Below are 26,376 nucleotides of genomic sequence, written 5' to 3' on the forward strand. Positions count from 1 at the left end.
CGCCCTCGAGAGCAGAGGGAACAGCCAGATGCACACGTTTATCAAGAAGGGATGAGTCCTGAGTGCTTATTACCTTTGTTTAATCATAACTTGAGAATTCCAAGTTTATACAATTTTCTGAAGGGCTGTGTTTCAGTTACGAGTGGGAGTCATTCCTGAGATGGTGACAGTTGTACCCTGGGAGCTGGCCACGAGGTCCTTCTGCAGGTCAGGACTTTCAGCTGGCAGATCCGCGGGGCCGGGCCTCCCTCCAACTTCCCAGCTCCACTGGGGCCCAGGGCAGAGGCTGAGAGTGGGAAGGAATGCGCACAGCTCATCTCTGCTGCATTTGCTTTGCCAGTGTCCCGAGGGATAGGATGGAAAGGACGTCCATTTGCAACAGAGAAATGAACCAGCACGTGGCACGCCCAAGGGAGCGCTGGACGGCTCGACTGGGGGGTCCTCAACACCCCTCACGGTGCGTACTTCATGGCTTCCATTTCAGAGGGGCCGGGAAGGGGTGGGAATGAGGAGACAGAGCCACAGAGGCCGAATTGGGTGGCAGCCCTGTGTGCTGAGGGCCTCGGACTTAATTCTGCAGGGAGCTACGAATGCCACTGCAGGCTGGCACTTCCAGGGGGAGTAACCGAGACCCAGCAGCACGGTTCCTGTCAGCGTCAGGCCTGGGACGGGCTGAGCTCTAGCAGGCTGCCTGGCCCAGCAGTCAGTCTGCTTTTTTGCTGGTGACACTGGAGCCTGCCTTCCCCCAGCCCCACCTGCTTACGGGGTGCTGGCGGCTAGAAGGCGGTGAGAGGCTTGGGTCTGGCTGCTCATCAGCTTTGGGGTCAGGGACAGGCTTCTGTTCGAACTGGTGGGGAGGCCACCAGTTCACCTGTGTCAGCTTGGAGGAAAGCTGAGGTCTGGGAAGAGGCCACCACACACAGGAAGAGAAGGGTCTCACATCCAGCCGCGCTGGAAGTCAGGCTCACTCTGGACTTTCAAACCCCATCCATCCCCCATTTTCTCTTCCTTCCTCCAGAGCACAGGTCAGCTGCTTGGTGCTGGGCTGCTGGTGCCCTCTGCAGCAGCAATCCTGATTCAGAACCTGAGCTTTCCTGGGCGTCTTCTCTGCTGGCTGCATGAAGACTGGTCTGGCTGCAGGGCCCCCACTGATAGAGGCCTGGCTCAGAATCCACTCTGGGCACTTCCCTGGGGCAAGATCCACCGATGTCATGCTGGGGCTCTCAGATCTGGGCCTGTGATTCCAATCCTGTTAACTATGAGGTATTTAAGATGACCTGCTGAGTCCTTGGTCACACCAGGAGCGCTGACAGAGGCTGGCCCGAAGAGGACTCCAGGTGGTTGCCTGGGAGCTTGAACCCACAGGCCAGGAAGGGCAAGTGTGCAGCCCCTGGAGGATGCCCAGCAGATGGGAAGCGCAGGCAGGGCCAGCCCGTCTGACGGGGGCACCAGGAGCCCAAGAGGGACACGGGTCTGGGGATGGGCTGAGCAAGGCTGTACGAGGACGCGGGCTGGGCCCAAGGAGCCGGCCACAAGCACACGGGAGTCATCGGGCACGAGCTGAGCCACCAGGACACGAGCACACAGCAGGCTCCAACCCACTGTGGGCTGGATGTGGCAGGGGGCGGGGGTGTGTGTGTCACGGAACAGGAAGTAGAGAAAAGTCGCAGAAACACCGCACAGTGCGCCCTGTAAAACAGCTTGTCAGCAAGCCTGGAGAACCACCACCCCGGCCCGGGCTCCTGCCTCAGGTCAGAGCTGACAAGCTCCGTTCTGACCCCGGTGTGCTTGTCAGAAGTGAGGAATCCAAGTTCCACTGCAGTCGGGCCGGCACTGTGGACCAGCAGTCTGACGCGGTGCATGCCCTGCCCTTCGGTGACGGATCCGGCGTAGCCCATGGAAGGCTGCGTGTTTAAGCCTTGGCCAAGAAAGCTGCTACATCTGCTATGGGGCCTGCGTCTCTGTTCTTAGTTTGGGGGGGGGTCAGGGTCATAAGCGAAGGGGGGTGATGAGTCAAGGTCCTAAGCCTGGAGGGCAGCTTCATGCCCGCACGAGCCAGGCCGGGGCTTAGACACAAAGCCGTGCCTTCAACCTGGGACCAAGTCGGGGTTGGCGGATCCAAGGGAACCGTGCCTTTTCCCAAATGCTCAGACCCGGGCCCTGACCCCAGGTCACACGCGCCTGCAGGGCCTGCGAGGCTAATCCAAGTAGAGCCCCCGGGTGGACTCTTTTGTTAGTCAGCAGGTAACCAGTGACGCCTGCAGCCGGTCCCACCGTGACAGGAGGGAGCACATCACAACCAGCACACGAACGAACGTGCCGGGGAGAGAAACAGACACGGCTTGTTTATTAGAACGCAGGAAGGAGGCCTTCTTCCACGGAGCGCTGCTTCTCAGAGTCCATATCAAGAGCAACACAAAGTTGAAAATCGTATTCCTGAGAAGAAGCAAAAAAGGTACAATTTTGCAAACAAACGTTAATGGGTGATTTCAACAACTGATAAAAAACTTTTTTTTTTTTAAACAATAAAATTTCAAGTATTATTCCAGATGACACGGCAAACCCACAGCAGGCGGAAAGGGCAAGGACTTGTGGAAGCTCTCGGTGGGAAGAAGCTGCTACTGGCAGGCCGGGGCACCACCAGGGACGACCTGCACCCCAGGTCCCTGGGCCACCCTGGCCCCAGCCACAGGGGAGGAGTGAAGAAGGCGGGACAGGTTGGCAGGGCTGCAGTTGTGCTGAGGAGCCCGGCGTGGCAGTGACCCAATCATGCCCTTGGAGCTGGGGTCCCTGGACGTCTGATGATTTTTCTTTTATAAACAGAAACATATGCTTATTCTTTCAAATATCATACTATCTCCCATTTTAGTCAACTTGTAAATTATAAGTTATATCATTTGTGCTACAGTTTGCGATATTTAAGTCTTATTAGGAGATGAGCACCAAACCTATGAAAGTGCACAGGTCAGCCGCTGTGTGCGCCCCAGCTGGAAACTTTGTTCCCTTCCCTCAAACAGCACAGCATTTCTGACAAATTCCCCTTCTTCTCCCAGGGCACTTTTCTTGAAGAGAGACGTCTGCTTTGACCGTGGCTGTGCGAAAGGTACAGAGAGCAAACCTCGTGGTCGTCTTCAACAGGAGGGGACGGCCGACAGCTCCTGCTCTGGCCCAGGGCTCTGGGCGCCACTGGTAGGAGTTCTCGCCGAGAGGGTCTCACTCCACAAGAGAAAGGTCGCACCAGAGTGCCCAAAGCAGAGACCCCCAGCGTCCCCTGAGGGGCACTGTGAAATGCTCTTAAAGCGTCTGTATTCAGTATTTTCCGAGACACCGTCATTGACCGGCAATACTCCCAAGCCATTGTGCTGCCTCCCTGGATGTTTAGTTCTTGAACCTGGTCTGTTCACAGATGTGATTGAATTTCCTGCAGGGAGACAATGGTGAAATACACAAGAGGGCATCAGAGACACGTTCAACAAACGAATTCTGAATTGCGCCTGGGGGAGCTACAGGAGAAGCAACGCTGTGCTTGGGGGTTTGCAAGGGCTTCTCTCTCATACCATCAAAGAAACTAGTCCCAAACGCAGCCTCTTTTCTCCTTTTTTAAATTTTAAAATGTAAGTGGAACATTTAGGTAATTCCCAGAGATTCAAAGCATCCCCAAGGCACTGCGGGTGACCTGGCGGGGCTGACGCCGCCACCTCCTCTCCAAGAAGACGACTGTATCTTTGCTGCCCTGACCCAAGTGTTTACTGAGAAAGGTTAGCCTGTTACTGCTGAAATCTCTTTTCTTAGAATAAAATGGTCTCTTCCACACAGTTAATGCTCGCATACAAAGCAAGCCTTTTATTCCGCCAAATCGCTCCCTCAGAGGCAGCTGCCTTTCCGGAGCCCTCATGATGACTTCTAAGCCAGGGGCGCTCTCTCAAGTACTTCCGCTTGAGCCTCAAGGGGCTGTTTGGGGTTACAGTTGCCCCACACAGCATCCATCCTCAGGACTCATTTATGTGATTGCTTCCCTTACAGTTTGAAAGCGTAGGCGAGCCTGCTCCCATGGGCCACCGCGCGTGGCAGCGCGCACATCAACGTGAACAGCCTCTAAAGACCCCATGGGACACTCCCAGCGAGAGCCTGCGAGCCATCACGGCACCAAAGGTAGACCCAGGTGCACGGCGGCGTGGCTCAGGGTGGGAGTTCTCAGTGACCTCAGCCACGGATTCGGAAAGTGCTAAACCTTGAACGTGCGGGCTGGGGTTGGCCGCCTGTGCGCTGGACACATAGAGGTGGAGCGGGAGGTGAACGTTTGTATGCCAATGTTTCATGAAATGAGATAACAGAAAAGCAGAGTGTCTAAATGATGATTTTTTATTGATATATACTATGTGACTTTATAAAAGCATGACAACTAAATTAGTTTATAAGTAGAGAGCTGACTAGTTCACGCACATCCCTAAAAGCTGCGATATCAACTTGGCCAAAACGCTTAAAGAAGAGCACCTTCCTGTAGGGAAAGCGTGGGTTTGCCTCTCTGCAGGGGACTCCTTCAGCCCCGGCCCGGCCCCCGCCCCCGTGCCGCACTCACATTGCGTGGTGGGCCTTCACCTGAGTGCGGCAGTTGCGGCCCCAGTAGCAATCAGGACGGGACGTTACGGCCACTAGGGAGAGAAAAAAGTGAACACGTGTGACACACGTACCACACTCACAGACCCAGCCTAGTGAATTTAAGCCAAGGCCAAAGAGACACTGCAGCTCAAACGCACAGCGCTTCGTCACACTTCACAGCTCGTTTCCGTGCACTGTTCTCCAGGAATGGAAAAAAAGGTTCAACTGAAAACCCAGGTTAGAAATGAGATGACTCCGGTTGCCCATAGGACGTTTTTTGGGCATCTTGTTTTAGCAACCTGCTTCAGAGACCCAGAGCCTGAGCAGGCACCAGGCAGGGACGGCCCTGAGACCCGCCCGTGTCCCTGGCCAACACAGACGTCCGCTAAGAACACAGACAAAGGCCCACACAGGCTACCTAGCTATTGCAAAGGAGAGTAGGAGCCAATGCAAAGAGAACTGAGCTGTGGGCCAGGTGGGGGTAGGGGCAGGGGTCTCCTTACCCGGCAGCTCAGAAGCAGGGATGTTCTGCCGATACTGGTAGGTCAGCTCGCGGAAGCTCCGCAGGCCACAGCAGTAGCACAGCACGGTGTTCCCGGTGATTCTGTAATCTAGAAGGAACACAGCCTCTTACAAGCATGGCGGCAAAATAGACGCGGCCTTGCAAACTGCTGGGGGACCAGTGCATGATCCACAGACTGGCCGGAGACAAAGGGCTGGACATTTGGAACACGAGAACAAAACCAACCTAGATAACAACTTACTTCCTTACGGCAAAATAATTCCACCTGGATTAAAAATTCAAATATTCAAAAAAATCTAGAAAAGTACTAAGAGGAATGAATGTTCTTCTCTTGAGCTATTTCCAACTACAACATGAAAACCGAACGGCACAGAGGAAAGGATTTGTAAATGTGACTGCCTACAGTTTAAACATCACAATGGAAACACGTACAACAAAAATGAAATACTAATGCAATAGCAGAGAACGTATTTTCAGCACAAATGACAATGTGTTGTACCGTTAATTAACAAAGATATCACACAAATCCATACCTCCCAAGTTCAAATAGCCTAACATAAATATGGACCAAGGACACAGACAAGCAAATGGCCCGTAAAACAAAAAGATCTTCAATTTCATTAATAATCAAATATGGCAGATAAAACAATGATACCTCACCATTTGCCTCTTTCATATTTACAAGGCCTCGAAGGCAAACACGCAGCTGATGGGCTCAGGGGATGCTGGCCCTCAGGCCCCAGGCACACCTCAACCGTGCCTCCAGCAGCCCTGTTTATTATCCTAAGGGTACAACTGTTAAACCTACAGGACTGCATGCTTGGCAGCTTCAGTATTGTTTCACACAGTGAAAAGCTGGAAACAACTGAAATATTCTTTGCTAACGAACTGGCTACATGAACGATGGTATCAGGATGCTAACTAACAATCACGGTATAGATCTTTAGTGACATAGGAAGGGTCCAAGATATATTGGTGAGTGAATAGCTTATTAAAAGCATATCTGATAGGATTTCATTCATACAAATTATACACACACATGGGTACGTGTACTTAGAAGGGTGATCGTGAAAGTATTATCACTGGGTATATTTTTAGGCGGTGGGTTTCTAATGATTTTCACTTTATCCTTCAGACTTCCTTGTACCACTTACATTTTCTTTGTGAACCACGTCATTCTTATAAAAATAGCCATTAAAAAGCATAAGGACTTAAGACCCAACCACACAGAGCCGTCGCAGCAGAGAAAACCCAAGACATTCACTAGAATGTGTCCAAAAACAGCTTAGAAGGGTTCCCAGCAAACCTCTCAAGTCTTTCATAATAATTCATGTCTTAGGAAAAAAAAAATCACTTGCTGATTTTTCTGCACCCTCCCTTAGTGACAAAAATTCACACTTCACAATGCACTGGGTGTCCCTGGGAGAGGGGGCGAGCCTTCACTGAGTCACCCACGCACTGAGGGACAGGCACCAAGGACCGCAAGGGTTTGAGAACAACCAGCCCCAGGATGTCAACGCTGACAAGCGGTAGGGCCAACACCTCTCCAGCTGTGCCCCTTCCCTCCCCTGTGCGAGAAAAGATTCCAGAATATGTCATGTCGACTCAAACCCAACATAAAAAAAGAAACCCAAGAGTAGCAGGACCTTTGTGTGTGTCTGCCAGGGTGGGCGGAGGTCGCAGGTGTGAGCGAGGGAAAGCCGACAAGCAGTACTGCCAGCATGTGGCCTGGCGGGTGTGGCTGGTTCACCAGAGGCAGAGCTGCCCTGGAAAGCACCACTGTCGGTGCGGGAGAGCAGGCACAACGAGGCTTACCAGACAGCAGGAACGCTCCCCTCTGTAGAGCCCCGAGGCTCTCAGTCAACATGTTTTTCCACGTCAAACCCCTGGTGGCCAGATAATTCTGTAACAGGGAAACGGGCAAGAGAAGAAATACAAGCTTGGAGAAAGAAACACTAAAATGGCAAAAAGGATTGACATTTCATAAAAGGCCCTGGAAGGTGGGTAAAGCCAAGCACCTAAACGTGGTGGGCACTTGCAGAGGGCGAGCACTGCGTGCAGTTAGGGGGCCTGCTTCCAGGACCACAGCCCGGACGGCCCAGGGAGCCTCGCGGACCAGGAGGCCTGGGACAGACGTGGTATCACATCCACACACTACTGCACAAGATTTTTGTCCAAGGTGCTTCTTCTGAGTCTCAAAAGGCAGGCTAGCTTTACAACCTCGAGCGTAAGAGGTACCACACTCTCTCTGAAATTCTGCAAAGACATTCCCAGCACAGGAGCAGTGAGACACCTAACCTTGGCCGGAGTGGCCACAGTGCAGAAAAGGCCCATGACCACGTGACAAGGAAGCCAGGGTCTGGATCTGTGCTCTGCCCTCAAGACACGTGGAGCTGCTTGGCTCCTTCTGTGCAAACCTACAAGAAGGCGCCCTGTGGACATCTAGCCTGAGTACCGCCGTGCTGAGGTGCCTGCCATTCACCCTGCGGCCAATGCCGCACATGATCCAGGTGAAGGCAAGGCTCCTGGCAAGGGACTGATGTGCACGTTAAGCACTGAAGTTCTAAAAGCCGGCTGCCCCCTGCAACGTGGGAAGAGAGCGAGGGGCAGTCCTGGTTCCCCCCGAGGGCCGGCCGCGCCCTGCCCCACTCCGCGCAGGCCGAGCAGGAGCTGGAACTGTGGGACACAATTCCTGTGGCTTCCTGTGTGGCGGGTGTGAAGGAATACCTATTTGGGGGGAATACAGGGATAAGCAGATACAGTGGCAGCACTAGTCAGAAGTGCAGAGTCATGAGGTCACTGGCGGGTCCTGGAAGGCCTCCCGCTGGCCTCGCCGCGCCTGTACCTTCAGGACGTCCGACTCGTAGTTGTTGTTGCTCAGCACCCCGTCCAGACACCGGTCGCCCAGGTTGAGTTCTGTCAGGACGGAGGGAAGCAGTGTTATCCGTTTCATACACACTTTACGAAAGCACCGTTCACCCAACAGTTAAGATAACCAAATTTCCTTCATTATGGAGTCTACAAAGAATAAAAAGTTCCATGACAAAATACAACTTCAAACAGAGAAAAAGTAAAAGGACTTCCATTCCACTCCCCCCAGAAACAGCCAGTCTGTGCAGCCCCTGGTCTGGGGTCGTGAAGTCCAGATACGATTTTTTAGTGGGGGTGGTCCTCGTGCATGACTCAGCGTCCCCCTCACTGATGCTCGCAAACCTACGCAGACCACCAGGGAAAGGGGCCAACTCATGGTGACCAACGTGGCCTCTCCCTCCTCAGGCACACGGCCAGCCCAGCACTGGCCTCAAGCGCACAAGAGAACAGGGGAAGATGGCGGCGATCGACGGCAGGGCCGGCATTACCGCAGAACGGGGCCAGGCAGCCGAGGCAGCCGGTCCGGGCACAGCCCCAGTACAGGTGGCAGAAGGGCTGCAGGCAGATGGCACCTGCGGACACAGAGCACAAGCACCGGTCACGCCATCCAGCGAGGAGAAGGTTCAAGGGACTGGTAAATAACTGACAAGCTCGATTTTCATAGTGATCCAAAGACTGTAAATTAAAGCACCATATAGTTAATCCATTAGACTTTAAAGTGACACCTTGGACCTGGGTTCAATCCCTAGTCAGGGATCTGAGGTCCAGAAAGCCACACAGTGAACAGAACAGAATGGAATAGAATAGAATAAAATGACATATTGGAGAACTACTGTGGGGACACACGTCAGATACAAGATCCAGAAAGAGAGCACCCCGTGTGTGTAAACTTAGTGTATGACGGGGGCGGGGTTATCAACCGGTGGGAAAAGATAGATTATTCAACGTGGTCCCGCAGAGACACCTGATGACACAGGTGGAAACAGCTGCGCCCCTACTTCACACCACACAGAGAAGTCCACGACACTCTTGAAACCTGAACTGGAAGGACACACAGGAGCTGCTCCGAGGTGGGGAGGGGCGCCGGGGAGACGGCGCACACCCACACCCTCACTCACACTGCTGGGGGGCGATGCGGGGGTCCCGCTCGCGCTCCGCCCTCCGGTCGGGCATGGGCTGGAAGCAGCAGGTGCATATGGCGTGGCTTCCTTGCAGGGCACACACGTAGTCCTGGGCTGTGGAACAGATAGGACGCTCAGGCTGGTGCCACCAGCACACGGGCAGCAAGAGCGGCTCAGACCGCACCTAGAGGGGCAGCTGTAAGGTATGCACAAGGACACAGACCTACAAGAAAACCCGGACAGAACTCAGGCCTATTTTCCTACCGCCAAGTGACGGTCTACCGCTCAAACTAAGAAGTTTAAATAGATTGAAAACTGACCGAAGTTATCTCCTGGTTCAGTAGTTGTAGCAAGATTTCAAAGATCACATGAAGGTTTTTTACCATTTCCCATAAAGGAAGGGCAGCCCAGAGAATAGTAAAGCGACTTTCTAGTCCCTGCTGGCAGACCCTGGACCAGGAGCTGTGTCCACGTGGCCCGGCCCCCTGTCACTCACGCACCGCACGAGGCTCTGCCTGTGCACACTGCAGTACGGTCCCAGTGGGGCCTTCCACACGCTGCCCCAGCCATCCCTTCCTGAGGGGCCTACAAGGAAGCCCCCAAGAGCCATGGCACAGCATCGTGGAAGATGGTTAAGAACGTGGCTCTGGGTCGCAATCCTTAGGTCAGTGGCCTCTTGACAGGCTCAGGCTGACGGTGGCAGAGAGGCCAGGCCCTACAGCGCAGGACCACAAACCACAGTCCACGTGTCCACCTTCCCTTTCTTGATGGCACCTGGGAACCTGCCCACTGAAACGGGCATCGAACAGATAGCTCAGGGCGGCTCTGGTAACATCATGTCCTGTTGCTGGAAAGAGGCCAGTCCCTCACTGGAGGGGCCTGTGTGTGATGGTCCTTTTGGCTTTGGTGTGAGCACCACGGGGGATGCCGACTGCCCTGAGGTAGTGGGCTGGGCGGGGTAGGGGGTAAGTGTTAAAATCGGGACTGAGTCCCCGGGTGTGTCCAGGAGCCGAGGCCCACAAATGAAGTTAACTATCTGGTTTCTTAGCTCCAAACAGGTTATGAGAAGCAACGAGCCATTCTAGCAGAGAGGAGCCAGCAGAAGTGCCACCCGCTTCCCGAATGGTCGGGACAGCACGGAAGGTGTGGCTGTCTCACCTGTCGTGATGCTGGCGGACGTCGATGGTGCATCCCCAGGGGCCTGTGGTGCCCCTGGCTCACTGCCGGGCCCTGGGCAGGGAAGGGGCCGCCCCGCCTGCCTGCGGTACTCGGGGCACTGTCTGCACACGATGTACGGCTGACTGCAAGGGAAGAAAACCCGGAGCTTGGAGGAAAGAGGAGACACCTGCTCTGGCCGTGTGTAAGGGTGGTGGCAACGACGGCCCAGCCCCGGTGACGGGACAAGACCCAGATCCCCGCTCACCGGCCTTGTCCTGCCTGCACCTCAGCTCTGCACCAGCTGCTGCACCCAGTGTGTGCAAAAGGGAAGGATGGCTCGGCGCACATCCTGCACAGCAGCAGTCGGCAGGCTCTCCTCCCCGCCACCTCCCAGCCCCCCTTCCCGCACGTTCCCAGAGCCCTCGGCCACTCCTGGGGTACTGAGATGTCTTCTCCCTGCCCCTCGCCCCACTGAGCCATCCCTGGGGGCAAAGCCACCCTGTCCCCACACTGGGCAGGATGCGCTCTCACAGGTTTGATGCCCGCCCAGTGCACACCCTTCCTTTTGTTAAAATCTGAGCAGAACACGCCAGGGCTGGTGCCGCTGTCAGCAGGGGCTTTCACCCAGCTGTATGCACTTCAGCTGAGCTTTCAAATCTGCAGACGGTAAAACAGAATCTGCAGGAAAGGCACGCACGGACTCTCCCCTCATCTCAGTCAGAGGACGACTGCCCAAGCCTGCCACCAATGGGAAGGACAGGCGAGACCTGACTAGAAAATGCAGAAACACTGAAGACATTCAGCCTCATATGTAAGAAAAACATATAAATGGGAATAAGATACCTGTTTGTCCCATTACTCTGAGTGTCGCAGGGATCACTGCTGTCCCTCTGCATACCCTGTGGGGCACCAACACCAGGACTCTCTGACAGGCATTTCATGACAGATGCCAGAAGTCCAGCAAGGCGTCCCCTCAGTGAGACTCCTGACCTGAGCATCCTACTTCCATGTACTTATCTCCAAGAATGGACTGGACATGTGCACTGAACTGTAAATGCAGGCCATGCACTGCAGCTTTGTTTGGAATTCAAAATATTACAAAGAATAAACGGTAAAAAGGTAAGTATGTATGACTACACATATGTATGGCCAGATGAATACGTAATAAAATGTTCACACAAACCAGAAGTGATTTTTGGTTTTCTTTTTGCTTGACCATTATGTGCTAAGTTTGGGGGAAAGAAACAAAGATAATAAACTGAGGAGGGGGGAGCGGTTTTGTCTTTTTAAATTTTATGGCCTCAACACAAAAATTCATACCCTGTACTTCCAAGTCAGGAAACATCAACATTCTACAGCAGAAGGCTTCCCTGGTGGCGCAGTGGTTAAGAATCCGCCTGCCAATGCAGGGGACATGGGTTCGAGCCCTGGTCCGGGAAGATCCCACATGCCGTGGAACAACTAAGCCCGTGCGCCACAACTACTGAGCCTGCGCTCTAGAGCCCGCAAGCCACAACTACTGAGCCCGTGCGCTACAACTACTGAGCCTGTGCTCTAGAGCCTGTGAGCCACTACTGAACCTGTGGGCCTAGAGCCTGTGCTCCACAACAAGAGAAGCCACCTCAATGAGATGCCCGCACACTGCAACGAAGAGTAGCCCCAGCTCGCCACAACTAGAGAATGCCTGGGTGCAGCAACGAAGACCCAACGCAGCCAAAATATAAATAAAATAAATAAATTTATGAAAAAAACCCCAACATTCTACAGAAGATAAAATAAGGTCTCCTAGGGCTTCCCTGGTGGCACAGCGGTTGAGAGTCCGCCTGCCGATGCAGGGGACACGGGTTCGTGCCCCGGTCCGGGAAGATCCCACATGCCGCGGAGTGGCTGGGCCCGTGAGCCATGGCCGCTGAGCCTGTGCGTCCGGAGCCTGTGCTCCGCAATGGGAGAGGCCACAACAGTGAGAGGCCTGCGTACCGAAAAAAAAAAAAAAAAATGTCTCCTAGGATTGCACCCTCTGCCAGGTGACTGTGGCTTTTCTACAATAATATCCTAACAGATGATAAATACCGCAACTTACGGCGCAGGACGTATGATCACTAGACAAGCTACAGAGAGTGAATGCGCTTCTGCAGAGTCTGTCTCAGCCTGTGAATCAAGGCACTTGATGATGACTCAGCAAACAAAAGGGTGTCACTTACTGTGGCGATCCTCTCACAGTAATTAAGCCAAAGCATTATGCTGTCCACCCTGAACTTACATAGTGCGGTATGTTAGTTATATCGTAATAAACTAGAAAAAATATACAGATAAGCAACAAAATAATAGAATAAATATTCCACATATACAAAAAAAAGGGGCTGTCGCAGGAGGCAGGGCCGTGAGCAAGCCTCACCACAGTCACCTGGGCCACAGCGTCGCACCTCAGCAGCGGCCCAGACCAGCAGGTCCTGGGGAGCGGTCAGAACCGCCCCACCCGCCCTGCCCCCAGGAGGCTCACCTGACATCCGAGGACTCACTGTCCACGTCCGACAGCTCCAGCAGGTCCTCGGAGCTCCCCTCCTCGTCGGAGAAGGCCCTCCTGACCTTGGGCTGCAGCATGTCCTGCGTGATCCTGTTCCTGGTGGCCATGCTGCGCACGTCCTCCTCGCTGCGCCTCTTGTCCGGGTGCTGCAGCAGATATGCCTCCACCAGGTTGTTGAGGATGTGGTTTTTACAGATCCGCTCCACTGGACAGCGGCAGGTGGGGCACAGGGCAGAGCGCTCCATCCAGCCCGAGTAGCAGGCAGCGCAGAAGGTGTGCATACAGGGCTGCAGGCTGAGGGCACAGGACGGGCACTGGGTGTGAGAAGCAGGGACCCAGGGTCATGCTGCCTCTTTCCCCGAAGGAGGACGTGGCCCTGCTCAGACTGAGGTTCGGGTAAAAACAGAAGAATGGGCCAACTGCCCCCCACCTCCCGCCCCCCGATCTTCCGACTCCGCAGGGCCTCAGGCCTGTGCTCTGGGGCGCTCCACCCACGCCGTGGTGGGGCCTGCGGCTGGCGGGGCTGCACCTCGGCTCACGCAGGGGCACGCCGCCTGCCTTCCATGACCCGCCTGAGAAGCAGTCCCTGCGCAAAAACACGGCGTTCGGCTGCAACTGCTTCATCTGTGTGCTTGCCAGCTACAAGAGACCAGGGCCACGCGGCAATCTGTGCTCAAGGAGGACCAGGGACCACTGGAGGCCAGGGCCACCAGGGACGGGAAGAGCGGAGACACTGGGTGTGGGTGGCAAAGACCCGCATTTAAGCCAAACTGCAGACAAATTCTTAAGTTCCCACAGAGAAGCAAGGAGAGATCTTTGTTCTGGCACCTTCGCTCCACCTTAACTACCATGTTTCCTTAACCACGAGATGCTGGCCACTCGGTACAGCTCCCCTGCTCTAGCTGATGTGGACCTGGCGCCACTGAGGTCAGAGCCACTGCACGCGTCTCGCGGGCTCCTATGCAGCGTCAGTCACCGGGCCCGGCTTTCAGCTCGTCAGCCGCACAAGGAGAACGGCTACGGTAACGTCAGCGGGCCTGACGCAGAGGCCAGCCCCGTCTGCGGCCCCGCAGGCCCTGCGCGCGCACCTCACACAGTCGTGCAGCAGGTCCTGGCAGATGATGCACGTGAGAGTCTCCTCCATCTTGTCTGGCTTCACGGTCACAGCTCTGACGTCGAGGGTACTGTGGGGGTCTCCGCCTGGGTCTGTGACCAGGGGCAGGTTCAGGGCGGGCTCCCCATCTGCAAGGGAAAGGGACACGTTCTCAACATCATGACCATGGAGGAAGTGCACTCCATCTCTTGGTTTTACAGATGTCTTAACCTGTGGACAGGAGACCCAGTCCTCCCTGTATTTTTTTTTTTAATCTTTAAATTTTACTTATTTATTTACTGGCCACGCTGCAGGGCATGTGAGATCTTAGTTCCCCGACCAGGGATCGAACCCGCACCCCCTGCAATGGAAGCTCGGAGTTGTAACCACTGCACCACCAGGGAAGTCCCCTCACTGTATTTGTTTTTTTAACATCTGTATTGAAGTAGAATTGCTTTACAACGGTGTGTTAGTTTCTGCTTTATAACAAAGTGAATCCGCTACATGTATACATATAACCCCGTATCTCCTCCCTCCTGCTTCTCCCTCCCACCCTCCCTATCCCACCCCTCTAGGTGGTCACAAAGCACCGAGCTGATCTCCCTGTGCTATGCGGCTGCTTCCCACTATTTTACATTTGGTAGTGTATATACGTCCATGCCACTCTCTCACTTCGTTCCAGCTTACCCTTCCCCCTCCCCGTGTCCTCAAGTCCATTCTCTAAGTCTGCATCTTTATTCCTGTCCTGCCCCTAGGTTCTTCAGAACTTTTTTTTTTTTAAGATTCCATATATATGTTAGCATATGGTATTCATTTTTCCCTTTCTGACTTACTTCACTCTGTATGACAGACTCTAGGTTCATCCACCTCACTACAAATAACTCAATTTTGTTTCTTTTTATGGCTGAGAAATATTCCATTGTATATATGTGCCACATCTTCTTTATTCATCTGTCGATGGACACTTAGGTTGCTTCCATGCCCTGGCTATTGTAAATAGAGTCGCAGTGAACACTGTGGTACATGACTCTTTTTGAATTACGGTTTTCTCAGGGTATATGCCCAGTAGAAGGATTGCTAGGTCGTATGGTAGTTCTATTTTTAGTTTTTTAAGGAACCTCCATACTGTTCTCCATAGTGGCTGTATCCATTTACATTCCCACCAACAGTGCAAGAGGGTTCCCTTTTCTCCACACCCTCTCGAGCATTTATTGTTTGTACATTTTTTGATGATGGCCATTCCCTCACTATATTTTAAAGGGCATTTTTACAAAGGTTCAAAGTAAGTCTCATAATCCAGTATGTTTAAGTTTTGTTTTACAATAGTTAACAGCATAAAAAAGACACTCAGGATACACGGGTGAGAGATAAAGGCCAGGTGTCAAATAGCATTTGTGTGTAAAGTCATTTTTGTTTAAACAAACAAAAAATGTGACCCATATGCACACAGGAAAGTGCTGGAAAATACAGACCCTCAAATGTTACCAGGAGCTTAATTTTTTTTTTTCTGCCAGTGTGTTTTACTATTTTTATAATCAGAGATTAAATTTATTTTTAATTAAAAAAATACTTACAATTAAAAAAGTCAAATATTTAAAAGAAAACCAAAGCAGCAGCCCTCTGCCCCAGCCTGTCCTCAGCTTCACCCTCCCTCCTTTGGGGAAACAACTTTCGTGTCTTCTGTTTCTTCTGGTCCGGACCTCTGTGTTTCTGAATTGTCATGCTACGTTTAGGCTGATGGATTTTAGACATCATCTCCTGACATCATTAGAGCAGAGAAGGACTCTGCCCCTCTGGGTCTCCTTCCCAATATTATTCTAACACAATTATTGGTTCAGTATATTGTATTTATATTATTATGCTTAAATATTCACTGCTCACACAGTATAATTTTCTTCCTTATACAATTTTTCATTTCTCATAGAGTTAAAAGTGGCTCCATTTTCATACTTATTTTTATGTACCTGTTGCTGACTCATCCCACACCTCCCCAGGCCAATCAACTCAATTTTCCACTCAATACATCAGATAATGCAGTTTCTTCCCGAGGCCCTCCCTCCTGTCACACTGCCCCAATCCAGGGGAAGCTCTCAGGCCTGCCTCACAGCTACTGTCCTCCCAACAACATTCCCAGAAGTTTTTACAATCTTTTTAACTTTTACTTTTAAAGTATAGATTTTTCTCAAAATCACCTTTAATGTGAAGGTTCAAACTATCACTTAAAGATAATATACTCTTAAAAACTGGCTGCTGTATCAGGACAGAGCTGCAACCCCAGACTGTGGTCTCCAGACCAAGAGCATATCCTGACAGTAAACACAGTTCAATCCCGACGGTGCAGACAGGAAAGAAAAGGCCCAGATTGCCATCTGGAAGATGCTGAGGTACCACAGGTGTCAGCTGAAGACAGGGTCCTCCGACTTCTGCAGATGGTGGGGCCCCAACAGGCTCAGATGGGACGGTGCTGCCGGGGCGCCAAGGCTACACGCAACCACTGGACTCTGACCTGCTTTTACTCTCTTCTTAACGGGCTCCAAGTCCTCCTGGTCCTTGGGTTCTGACAGAGAAAAGGACGCCCCCTCTCTTGCTGGGAGAGCCAAAGGGAAGATGGCGACTTCATCACTTGCCACAGATGGACCACACCCTTTTGGGGAGACGTCTGCACCTCTCGAGCCTGTGAGAGGGACAAACAAGAGACATCCTGATTCACCTGCCTCAGAAGAAGAGACAGCAGTTCAAAGCGTCACTGATTCAAACCAGGCGCAGGTAATCCAAGATGTTAAAAAACAAACAGAAGAGTTCACTTTGTGCGATTTTTACAGTATATGAATTATAACCTGTGAAGAATACCACAGTATTGTAGTCCCTGGCCTTCAGCCTGTCTCTTGGGGATGGAACAAGACATTTACTCCTAGAGAAATCTTACTACTGACAGCCTGATGCCTGACACCACCTCTGAACTCCTCAGTGGTTGTCTGTCTCCATAACAATGCAGGGCAGGATTAGCGAACAAAGGGCAACGCAGCTACCACCCTGAGATCCCCATCTCACCGGAGCTGGAGGGAGGCCCTAGCCCTGCAGAGGTGGGCTCCATGGAAGAGGTAGAGGCCGTGGGGAAGAGGTCCGATGTGGACGTTGATGGCTGTGGTTCCTCAAAGCACACCTGAGTGGCGGGTGGCGATGGCAGGACCTGGGGATCCTGGGGGTCGTCGCCTCGCCCTGCACCTGAGGTATCTTTGGTCACGTGGAACACGTTTTCTTTATTAGCTTCTGTAAGCACAAAGAAGCAGGAGCATAACACAGTCGGGGCGCAGGGGGAGCTGCTGCGTCAGAAATACATTCCAGCGGATGAAGAGTCAATGCACGCACCCGCTCCTTTGCGAAAATCTCACTTACCGAAGGAGTCTTGCGTTATGCCTTGCTTTTCGTGGAAGGATTCGTAGAGGTATGCCACGTCTGAAGGAAATTAACCGAACCGGAGTGGCGTTTGCCACACGTCAGGAGAGCTCATCTTTCTCTTCTGCTCCCTCCCATCACCTCACGGTCACTTTGCCCTTGTTGACTAGTTCGACTTATCAGCTAGTAACCACATCCGCCGGTTTAAGGGATTTTAAAGCAAGTGATCCAAAACATCTGAACCAAACTTAAAATAAGCCTCAGAAAACCATCCGCTGTCAGGAGGCAGACTAAGGCAAGCAAAGCGATGAGGAGGAGTGAGCCTGTGTCTTGTCATTTCAAACCACCAGGACCGGACACAAGATCCTTCCCTGTGGCCGGGGGCTGGCTTTGACTGCTGAGGACAGTCTAGGGGATACCCGCCCTCTTCTTCCTATTTCCGGGGTAACCTTCGAAGGACTCCCCTAACTCTCCCTGTCCTGCATCATTCTTCTCCCGCCAACACAGGCGCAGATGCTCAGAGCTGGAAAAGCCCTCACGGAATATCCCGTCTAACCTTTGCTGTCTCCCGTAAAGCCTCCCAAAGCAGAGCTGTCCGTGGCCTCCAGCCCCCATTCTAGGCCTTATTCTCCTCACTCAGGTGCCCTCCTCACCGCCCCCCCCGCACCCCGTCTCCCCGGCTACCATATCGAGACCGTGGCTCATGGCCACAGTGGCATTTGTGAAGAATGGCTGGGGCTCAGCCCACGAGGTCAACACTCCCATTCTTCAACAGACACTACCCACACCAAGAATGTACATGAACGAAAAAGGGGACGCAGCTAGTACTAACATTCCTTCAGGAAATACCTGCTTCAACAGCCTCTTCCCACAATGCTTCCCCGCTGTGGCAGGGTCCCCTGCTGCACCACCCGTGAGTCCAGCCCAGGAACCCCCCCTCCCTTACTGTGTTCTGGCTCATTCTTCCTGTACACCAAGTAGATGACGTCCCCAGTCTGTAAAGGGCAAGTCTGCTTCTTAACAACCTTCAGCTTGTTAATCACTGTTCCGTTGGTGCTGTAGGGACAAGAAAAATCCAATTTATCCTACTTAAAACAACTTGGAGTTAAAATTTTCCTTTTCTACAGCCAGTAGGAAAGCAGTTCAATACTACCACTTTGCAAATGACAGAACACTCATAGGAATGATGTAAATACTCGTGCCACCTTACAATTCTCTTGAGAAGAACCTTGCCTGTTGCCCCCCACTCACAGCCCAATGGTGTGTCAAGTGTTTTAACGCCTCCGCTGTGCCAGCCCCACGTTCTCCTCCTGGTGGAGCCCTGGAAGCCCACCAGCAGCACGTGCTCTGATTCCCAGCTTCTCTCTTCTTCTCTCTCTCTTCTGCACCACGCTCTGTCGACAGGCCTACCCCTGCTCCGGCAGCCGCGGCCCAGCTCAGTTCACTCCTCACAGGAGCACTGACCCTCCTACGACATGGGCTCTGGGCAAAAGCAAATTGACGCAGGGCTACCGAGGAGAAGATGGCGCGGTCCCTGCTGCTGGGAAGTCACTCCAGTTAATCAGGGACCACAGTGCCTGATGGGAAGGCACGGCCAGGAGACACCGGGACCTCAGTCAGGCGGGACAGGAGGCACCTCCCTGAGGAGGGGTTCCCGCAGGCAAGGGGAAGAGTGCACCGGACAAAAGCCAAACTCGGCAACTGAGCAAGCCCTCCCCGCCCCTTTCCAATTTCAGGCACTCAGTCCACACGGGCCCCAACTCCACGGCCCCACTCCTAAGGCCCCCAGTGCTGAAGAGGCGTCGTCACCTTTCCCTCTGAGCAGACTGCCACTACTTTAGATTTCTGTAAAGGGCCAGGCAGGAAATAGTTCAGGCTGCACGGTCACGCTGTCTCCGTCCCAACTCCTGCAACCAACAGGTGGCAGGTCCCTGGAGGGCTGGGCTGCCTTCCCAGTAAAGCCCCACTTAGAGACCAGCAGAGCTGCTGCAGCACTGCCGCGGCCTCTGCTGCCAGGCTCTCCCCACGACCTACCCTCAAGCTCTTTCTAACCCAGAAGTCTGATTTCACTTTTCCGCTTAAACCCCTCGGTGACTCTTCACTGCTCTCAGGCTAACGTCCAGTCTCTCCAGCATGGACGTCAGGGTCTTCCTGATTGCACCTCGGGGCCTCTGCACCTGCGGCTCCTCCCACCTGGAACACCCCCGCCCCTCCAGCCACCTCGGCCAAGGAAGGCAGCAGCTCTAGAAGCTGGAAAGGACAGAGGATGGCTTCTCCCCTAGAGCCCCCAGAAGGAGCTGACGCCAATGAGACCTGAGATGGACTTTGACCACCCAGGCCTATAAGATCACAGATTTGTGCTGTTTTAGCCACTGAGCCTGTGGTAATCGTTACAGCAGCCTTGGGAAGCACATACTATCCTGTGGCCAGGGTGGGAGAGCCAGGGCCTGAGGCAGAAAGAAGACTCCGGAACCAGCACTGTTACTGTACATTGTGCTGAGAAATACAGGACTTGACCTGCTACCTATCAGAGGAGGAAAAGCAGCATCCGTTCTTCCTAATAAAACCAAATTCCTGGTCTTCTATCCCTCAAACTGCTACTTACCAAAGAATCTCACAGCACTTGACCTTCACAACAATAAAAAAAATCACCTTGTGGGAAAGGCCTGTTCTCAACACACTGTTGGATGGCCATCCGCCACTCACACCTTCCACCCAGCATTCCTTCCCATAAACTTACCCCAGGAAAATCATCAGACATGAATGGAAAGGGTTTTGGAGGAGAGTCACTGCAGTGTCATTTATAATAAGAAAAAGTCAAAATAATAACTTTCCATCAGTAAGGGAGCTGACAAGTTATTATATAATAATGAAAAAGACGAGATGGACCTAGACATACGGACGTGATGAGCACTCTGCAAACATTCCAAGTAAAATAGATACACAGTATAACAGTATAATCTCATTAATACAAAATAAATATGTATGTATTGTGTGGGTGAGTGGAATTTTGGAAAGCTTTTCACTTTCATGTACTATTTATGTGGTATAATAATAAAAAAAAAAAAAAGAAAGACTTCTTGATTTGGGGAAGTCTAACTTGAATAGGTTTGCAAGAACCCAAAATGTATCACTGCCTTTTAAGTCTTATTTCTGAGCTATTTTTGCTTTAACCTGAATACATTTAAGAATGGTCACAAACACCAAAGTGTCACTAAGTAGCCCATCCTGGAAACCAGAAAATACATCTTCTAATACCCGGAGACCCTATCGGACTACTGAGCTATAGAAAGCAGGCCCTTGTCTCTTCTCTGCACTCATTGGCTTCAAGTCGGCTTCCTGAAGCTACAAGAGGAAAGAAGTTCAGAAAGAGCTTACCTGGTATCTTCCAGCGACACCTGACCAGATTTTTCATCCACTATAATTTTACAGTGATCTCCAGAGACCAGTTTATTGCCGGGGAATGAAAGGTCACAACCTAAAACAGTGAGGGGGGCGTGCTGGATACGACCGTGGGTACCGGGCATAATACCGCCCTTTGCTTAAACAAAGCATGCGGCTGGAAGTCAAGACCCATGTTGTACCCACTTACGGAGACAGCACTTAATCAAGTACAAAGAAACTTTTAAAAAAGCATTTAAGTGTTAATCCAAAGTAAGGGACAGGGACTATGTCTTGAACCTTTCTGACTCCTCCTTACCTAGAGGATATGCGCCATCAACACCTCCAGCTACACATCAGCTGCTTCTTGGTGACATTTTTACAATATGCACGCATATGCAGATAGCCTGGTAAGTATTACAGAACTTTAAAAAAACTATGGGGCTTATTAAATATCTTCAGTATCTTAGTCCTTAATATCTTCTGTGTAACCTAAGGTTTCATAAATCATCACAAAATTAAAGCAATGACAGAGTCACAGAAAATATGAATGAGTAAATTATCATAGGCACATGTACGCATTTAAGAAAATTTAAAACAGAAGAGGGATGCATCTATAGCTCAATACAATTGTTATACCCTCATCAAATCCAAGAGGAAAACCCTCAAATGCTTTGTTCTCTCCTTAAATCAAAAGAATAAAAGTGGGCTTCCCTGGTGGCACAGTGGTTGAGAGTCCGCCTGCCGTTGCAGGAGACATGGGTTCACGCCCTGGTCCGGGAAGGTCCCACATGCCACGGAGCGGCTGGGCCTGTGAGCCATGGCCGCCGCTGAGCCTGCGCGTCCGGAGCCTGTGCTCCGCAACGGGAGAGGCCACAACAGTGAGAGGCCCGCGTACGGCCAAAAAAAAAAAAAAAAAAGAATAAAAGCTTTCAGGAGTGTTTTAATACTGAGTCACTAATCTCCTTATAACAGGTTTGCACCATAGCTACTAAGGTTTATAGTACCTTTATTTTATTTTGGGCCGCGCCCCGCGGATTGCAGTATCTTAGTTACCTGACCAGGGATTGAACCCGTGCCCTCGGCAGTGAAAGCGCAAAGTCCTAACCACTGGATCGCCAGGTAATTCCCTACAGTATCTTTATTTTTTAATAACCAAACGTGGGAAGCAGTACTGGTACTCGTCAACTGGTGGTGAATTAATAAACACACTGCAGAACACCACCCAGCAACAAAAAGGAACAAACTACTGATATATGTAACTGCCAAGGATGAACCTCAAAAGCACCAACCAAGGGAAGGCAGCCAGACCCAAGACTGTGCTGCAATACAGTGTGACTCCCCTTAGACGGCATTCTTAGATGGTCTCCTTGCAGCCCCAGACCCAGGCTGGTCACCAGGCTTTGTCACTGGAGTGGGGTTTTACTAGGCTTCTCCACACCTGAACATCTGCATTCCAACCGAGAACTGAAATACCTTTGCTAAAGTTCTACTGTTGGTATTTGCCCTGCTTGTCGTTCAGTTGGTTACTCTCTCCATGGTTGGTACACATCTCTGCCACTCCCTGAGAATGGGAAGCTCTTTGGGAAGGCGAGAACCCCTGCATCCTTCCACACACGTCAACTCATCTCTCCCTTTTCCTCAAAATAAGGCCTTGTATATAGCAGGCGTGCAATAGTTTTAAAATAAATCTAGTTCTACAACCTGAAACCCTATCCCCCAAAGTGACTGTATTTAGAAAGAAGGCCTGTAAATGATAAAAGTTAAATGACATCATTAGGGTGGGGCCTTAATCTGATAGGGCTGAGGCATTTATAAGAGGGAGACGCCAAAGATCTCTTGGTCCAGCAGGCCAGGACACAGCGAGAAGGCAGCTGCCTGCAAGCCAGGAAGAGGGTTCTCACCAGGAAACAAACTGTCACCCTGATCTTGGACTTCCTAGACTCCAGAACTGTGAGAAATATACTTCTGCTGTTTAAGCTTCGTGATCTGTGGTATTTTGTTATGGCAGCCCGGGCAAACTACGTTTTGCTGGAAAGGTTAATATATTCAAGGAAAGGACTTCCATTAAGAATCAACTCAACACCACATTTTTGCTCCTTGTATTAGCATGTAAAATGATACTACAGTGTTGTGTTATAACAACAATGGCTAACATTAAGTGCTAACTCTTAGCCAGGCTCCTTCTAAGCACTTCACTCAGGATCTCCTTTAATCTTCACAGTGACCCCATGAAGTACCTACAAAGGCACCGGAAGGTAAATTGGCCCAAAGCAGGTTATGCGGTGGTGGTGATGCTGGTGGCCTAGGGGGCGTGAGGGTGGTGGTCTCCAGGCTTCTGCTCTTCACCAAACTTCCATTCACACCAAATAAAGACAATACATCTTGAAAAGTTTCTAATGATATGTAAATATTTTTAAAGTTGTAAAAAAAAAAAAAAAGTAACTTGATATTGGGATTTAAGACTGGCTCCCCAAAAAACCCCAACCAAAAACCGGTACAGGTGCATGATGATGGGTAAAATGAAACCAAAGAACATTTGCTTTTAAACACTAATCTTTCTCATTATCTCTTGCTTAAAGTATAAAGTCAGTGTGACAACTTATTAATTTGCAGAAAAACGAAATATTTTTGTTGGCCTGATCAGTGCACTTCACTCCCAGTAGGAAAGCTACAAGGGAGGTTAAATCATCAGATGGCCGCTAGGAGTTTAGAGGCAGCAAGCGTGGGGGGCGGGGGAGGGCTCTTCCTCTCACTAGTTACAGGACTTTCTTCAAGGCCGTAGCTTCCCACGTTCATTACATCAACAAATATTTGAGCAGCTCTATTCTAGGAGCTGGGACTTGAGATCTTTTTTTTAAATGTAGCTGCCTACGGCTATAAATTTCCCTCTGAGCACTGCTTACCTGCATCCTCTAAGTTTTGGTACATTAAATTTTTATTTATCTCAAAGTATTTTCTAATTTCCCTTTTGATTTCCTCTTAGACCCACTGGTGGGTTAAGAGTGTTATTTAATTTCCACATATCTGTGGATTTTCCGGTGTTCCTTCTGCTAACTTATTTCTAATTTCACTCCATTAAGGTCGGAGAAGATGCTTTGGGTAGTAATACCCTTGAGAAAACCGCATTCCAGGGGATAAATTATTGCACCTACTTCATAACGTTGCAGTGAAAATTAAATAACCTGCATGAAACACGCAGAAGTAACTGGGCCGATCAATACGTGAATAAACGGCAGCTGTTACACGACGGCCCATTCCACCGGAAAAACCGGGCAGCAGAACGCGCCGCGCCCAGGAGCCTCCCACAGCCCAGTGGGCCCGGTCTCGCCCAGCCCCCGCCCTCAGGTCCCGGCTCGGCTCCAGTCCCCCAGCACTCGGACCCCGTCGCCCGCCCCCATCCCGGGTCCGCGGTCCCCGCCCCCGTGCCCGGACCCGTCCCCGGCTCGCCCCCAGTCCGTCCCACGTCCCCCATGCCCGCTCCCCGCCCCGCACCTCTTCTCCGCCCGATGGTCCACTCCCGTTTCCTCAGGAGGACGTGCGGCTCGCCCTCCTCGGCGCCCAGGCGGAGAAGCCTCCCCCAAGGCTGCTGCTGCGGCGGCTGCTCGCCTTCCCCCGGCCGCTCCATCGGCTTCACATCTGACGAGACCCGGAAACGTCGGGTGAGACCCGGCCCGCGAAGGCAGAGGCTGCGGCCCGCCGCTCCTCCTCGGCGCCCGCGCCACGCCGCCGCGGCCCGCGCCGCCAGCCCCCGACCCGGGTCCCGACGGCCGCCCGCGCCCGCCGCCCTCTTACCCCCCGCCCCGCGCCGAACCAGGAACCGGCCGCTCGGCTACCGCCGCCGCTGTCAACGGACATTTCGGATCCCTCAGCTGATCCGTGAGGCGGGGCCAGCGGCGTCCGGGCCCTGCGATTGGCTGGTGGTGGCAACCACCGAGCGCGGCGGCTAGAGCGGAACCTGGCGGACTGCCTTCGAGAGTGGACGCGTGGAGGCGAGCAGAGCGTGCGCAGACTGGAGGCTGCGGGGCTGGACGCCCTCTTTGATGCTGGCCGGGACGATTTGGTGTTCCAGGATCTCGGAAGTAGCTGCGGTCAGCGCCATGTTAAGTCGGGGCAAAAGGGACGGAGTGATTTGGGCGTTGGGCCCCGAAGCAAATTCCCAAAGCGGTGTTGGAAGTGCAGAGGGCGTTTAGATATGCAAAGGGACGGCCCGCCTTACAGATGACGAGGTAAACGCAAGTCGAAACTTTCGGGTGCCAATTTCCCTGCGATCGGAAAGTTGGTAGTGCCCTGGGAGAGCTCTGGAGAGCGCGAGCATCTCGGTTGCGGGTCTGCACCTCTTGGAGGGGGTGGTGCTGTCTTTCGTTTTTAAACGCGCGTTTCGGTGGCTCAGCGATTCCGCTTCCTGGGGTCTAGCGGCGTTGCGCTTTGTGTGCCCGGGGAGGATGCCCTGGGGTCTTCCGTGCCGGGCGCGTGGGAGTGGAGGTGCGGGTCGGCCAGATGCCGAGTCGCGGAGGGGCGCCGTGCGGCCCCGGGCTGCGCGGTTCAGAGCAACAAGGCCATGCCTGACCGACGGGGACCTCGAGATGGAAGTAGAAAGGACAGATGTGTTCGTGCGCTCATAAAAATAATGTGAAAGGACAGAAAATAGCAGTGGCTGCCTCGTGAGAGAGAGCAGAAGTCAAGGGAGTGAGGGAGACATCTTTCGCTCTGTACTCCTTTGTGTAACTTAAACATCATTTGTAATATTTACCTTTTTTTCTTCAGATAAAAAAATGTAGCCATTCTTTCTCTGAGACTGTTTTCCAGTACTGTTTCGTGGGAGACTGAGGTTACTGCACTTGCTCTCTGAACCAGGGCCTAGCCTGGCATCAGGAGTGTTTGGAGGGCCTGTGTTAGTCTACACAAGGCCGACCTGCTGCGGAACCAGGATGACATTGAGCCGAAGGAACAGCCCAGGCTTCTTGGGTGACAGGCTTCCAGACCTCGGGGACAGTGAGCTAACTCAGGCCAGAGGCCCATGTCAACTTAGTCTTTAAAAAGCGCATCTCTGCTGTCCGTCTCAGATTCAGGACACAGGAAAGGCCAGAATTTAAAATTCCTCTGAAGAAATTTGGTTTAGGGGGAAAAGAAGCGAATCACAGCACCCTAGCAGACTCTTTGGGTGTTGGGGGCAGTAGGTGCCTGGCTAATCAGGCCTTTCCGTTCAAATGGAAGCCCTGTTCTTGGGATCACAGCTGGTGTAGCCCCAGCAGCAGCTCAGCTTTACAAGAACTGGCAGCTACTCTCTGGTTGAAACCTTATCCTCTCTGCCCCTCTCCGTCACCTCAGGCACATTCACTGGGTCAGTAGGGTCCTTGCTTCACAGATGTTCCCTTAAAGGCTGGGCTTAACTCACTCATGGTTTGGCTTCGGTGTCCAGCAGGCCACAGTGGCTCTCCAGGTATGTAGATACGAGAGCAGACATAGTCTCCTCGGTGGACAGAACTGAAGGCCGTTCTCATAGCTCTGGCCAACACTCACTTTGATCTTTTGGCCCTTGAATTGCCGCCAGTGGTCTAGCTATCTGGTCTGTCACTTTGAAGAGTGCTGACTGACAGATTAAAGACATTATTCTTTGGGGCTGCATACTGTAAAAACAAATTGTGGCTGCCTATCAGACTGTCTAGGTCAGTCGCATAGACACCCATCTTTGATGGAAACAAACAGA

At 52.1% G+C, this 26,376-nt stretch overlaps 1 protein-coding gene across 5 annotated transcripts; it reads right to left on the minus strand.

Moving 5' to 3' along the window:
• Window positions 1-63: 63 nt before the first annotated feature.
• On the minus strand, window positions 64-24,570 carry CHFR (checkpoint with forkhead and ring finger domains). 5 transcript variants are annotated; one of them, XR_004345498.1, is made up of 18 exons: window positions 24,462-24,570; window positions 24,162-24,305; window positions 20,664-20,763; window positions 18,232-18,341; window positions 17,286-17,345; window positions 16,941-17,159; window positions 16,396-16,563; window positions 13,885-14,038; window positions 12,773-13,090; window positions 10,273-10,415; window positions 9,112-9,228; window positions 8,482-8,565; window positions 7,968-8,038; window positions 6,938-7,025; window positions 5,103-5,210; window positions 4,580-4,652; window positions 2,949-3,421; window positions 64-2,436 (listed from the first exon to the last, which is right to left on the minus strand). XR_004345498.1 is itself a non-coding variant. In XM_032603508.1 (17 exons), exons 2-17 carry the CDS (start codon window positions 24,292-24,294, stop codon window positions 3,379-3,381), a joined length of 1,989 nt encoding a protein of 662 aa, XP_032459399.1. In that variant the 5' UTR covers window positions 24,295-24,305; window positions 24,462-24,570; the 3' UTR covers window positions 64-3,378. The 5 variants fall into 5 exon arrangements, 3 of the variants coding, with proteins under 3 accessions (XP_032459399.1, XP_032459400.1, XP_032459401.1); XR_004345499.1 differs by lacking the exon at window positions 20,664-20,763 and having other exon boundaries at window positions 3,119-3,421; window positions 24,462-24,516; XM_032603508.1 differs by having other exon boundaries at window positions 64-3,421.
• Between the last annotated feature and the right edge of the window lie 1,806 nt (window positions 24,571-26,376).

Source organism: Phocoena sinus, chromosome 14 (genome assembly GCF_008692025.1).
Source record: "Phocoena sinus isolate mPhoSin1 chromosome 14, mPhoSin1.pri, whole genome shotgun sequence".
Lineage (NCBI taxonomy): Eukaryota > Metazoa > Chordata > Mammalia > Artiodactyla > Phocoenidae > Phocoena > Phocoena sinus.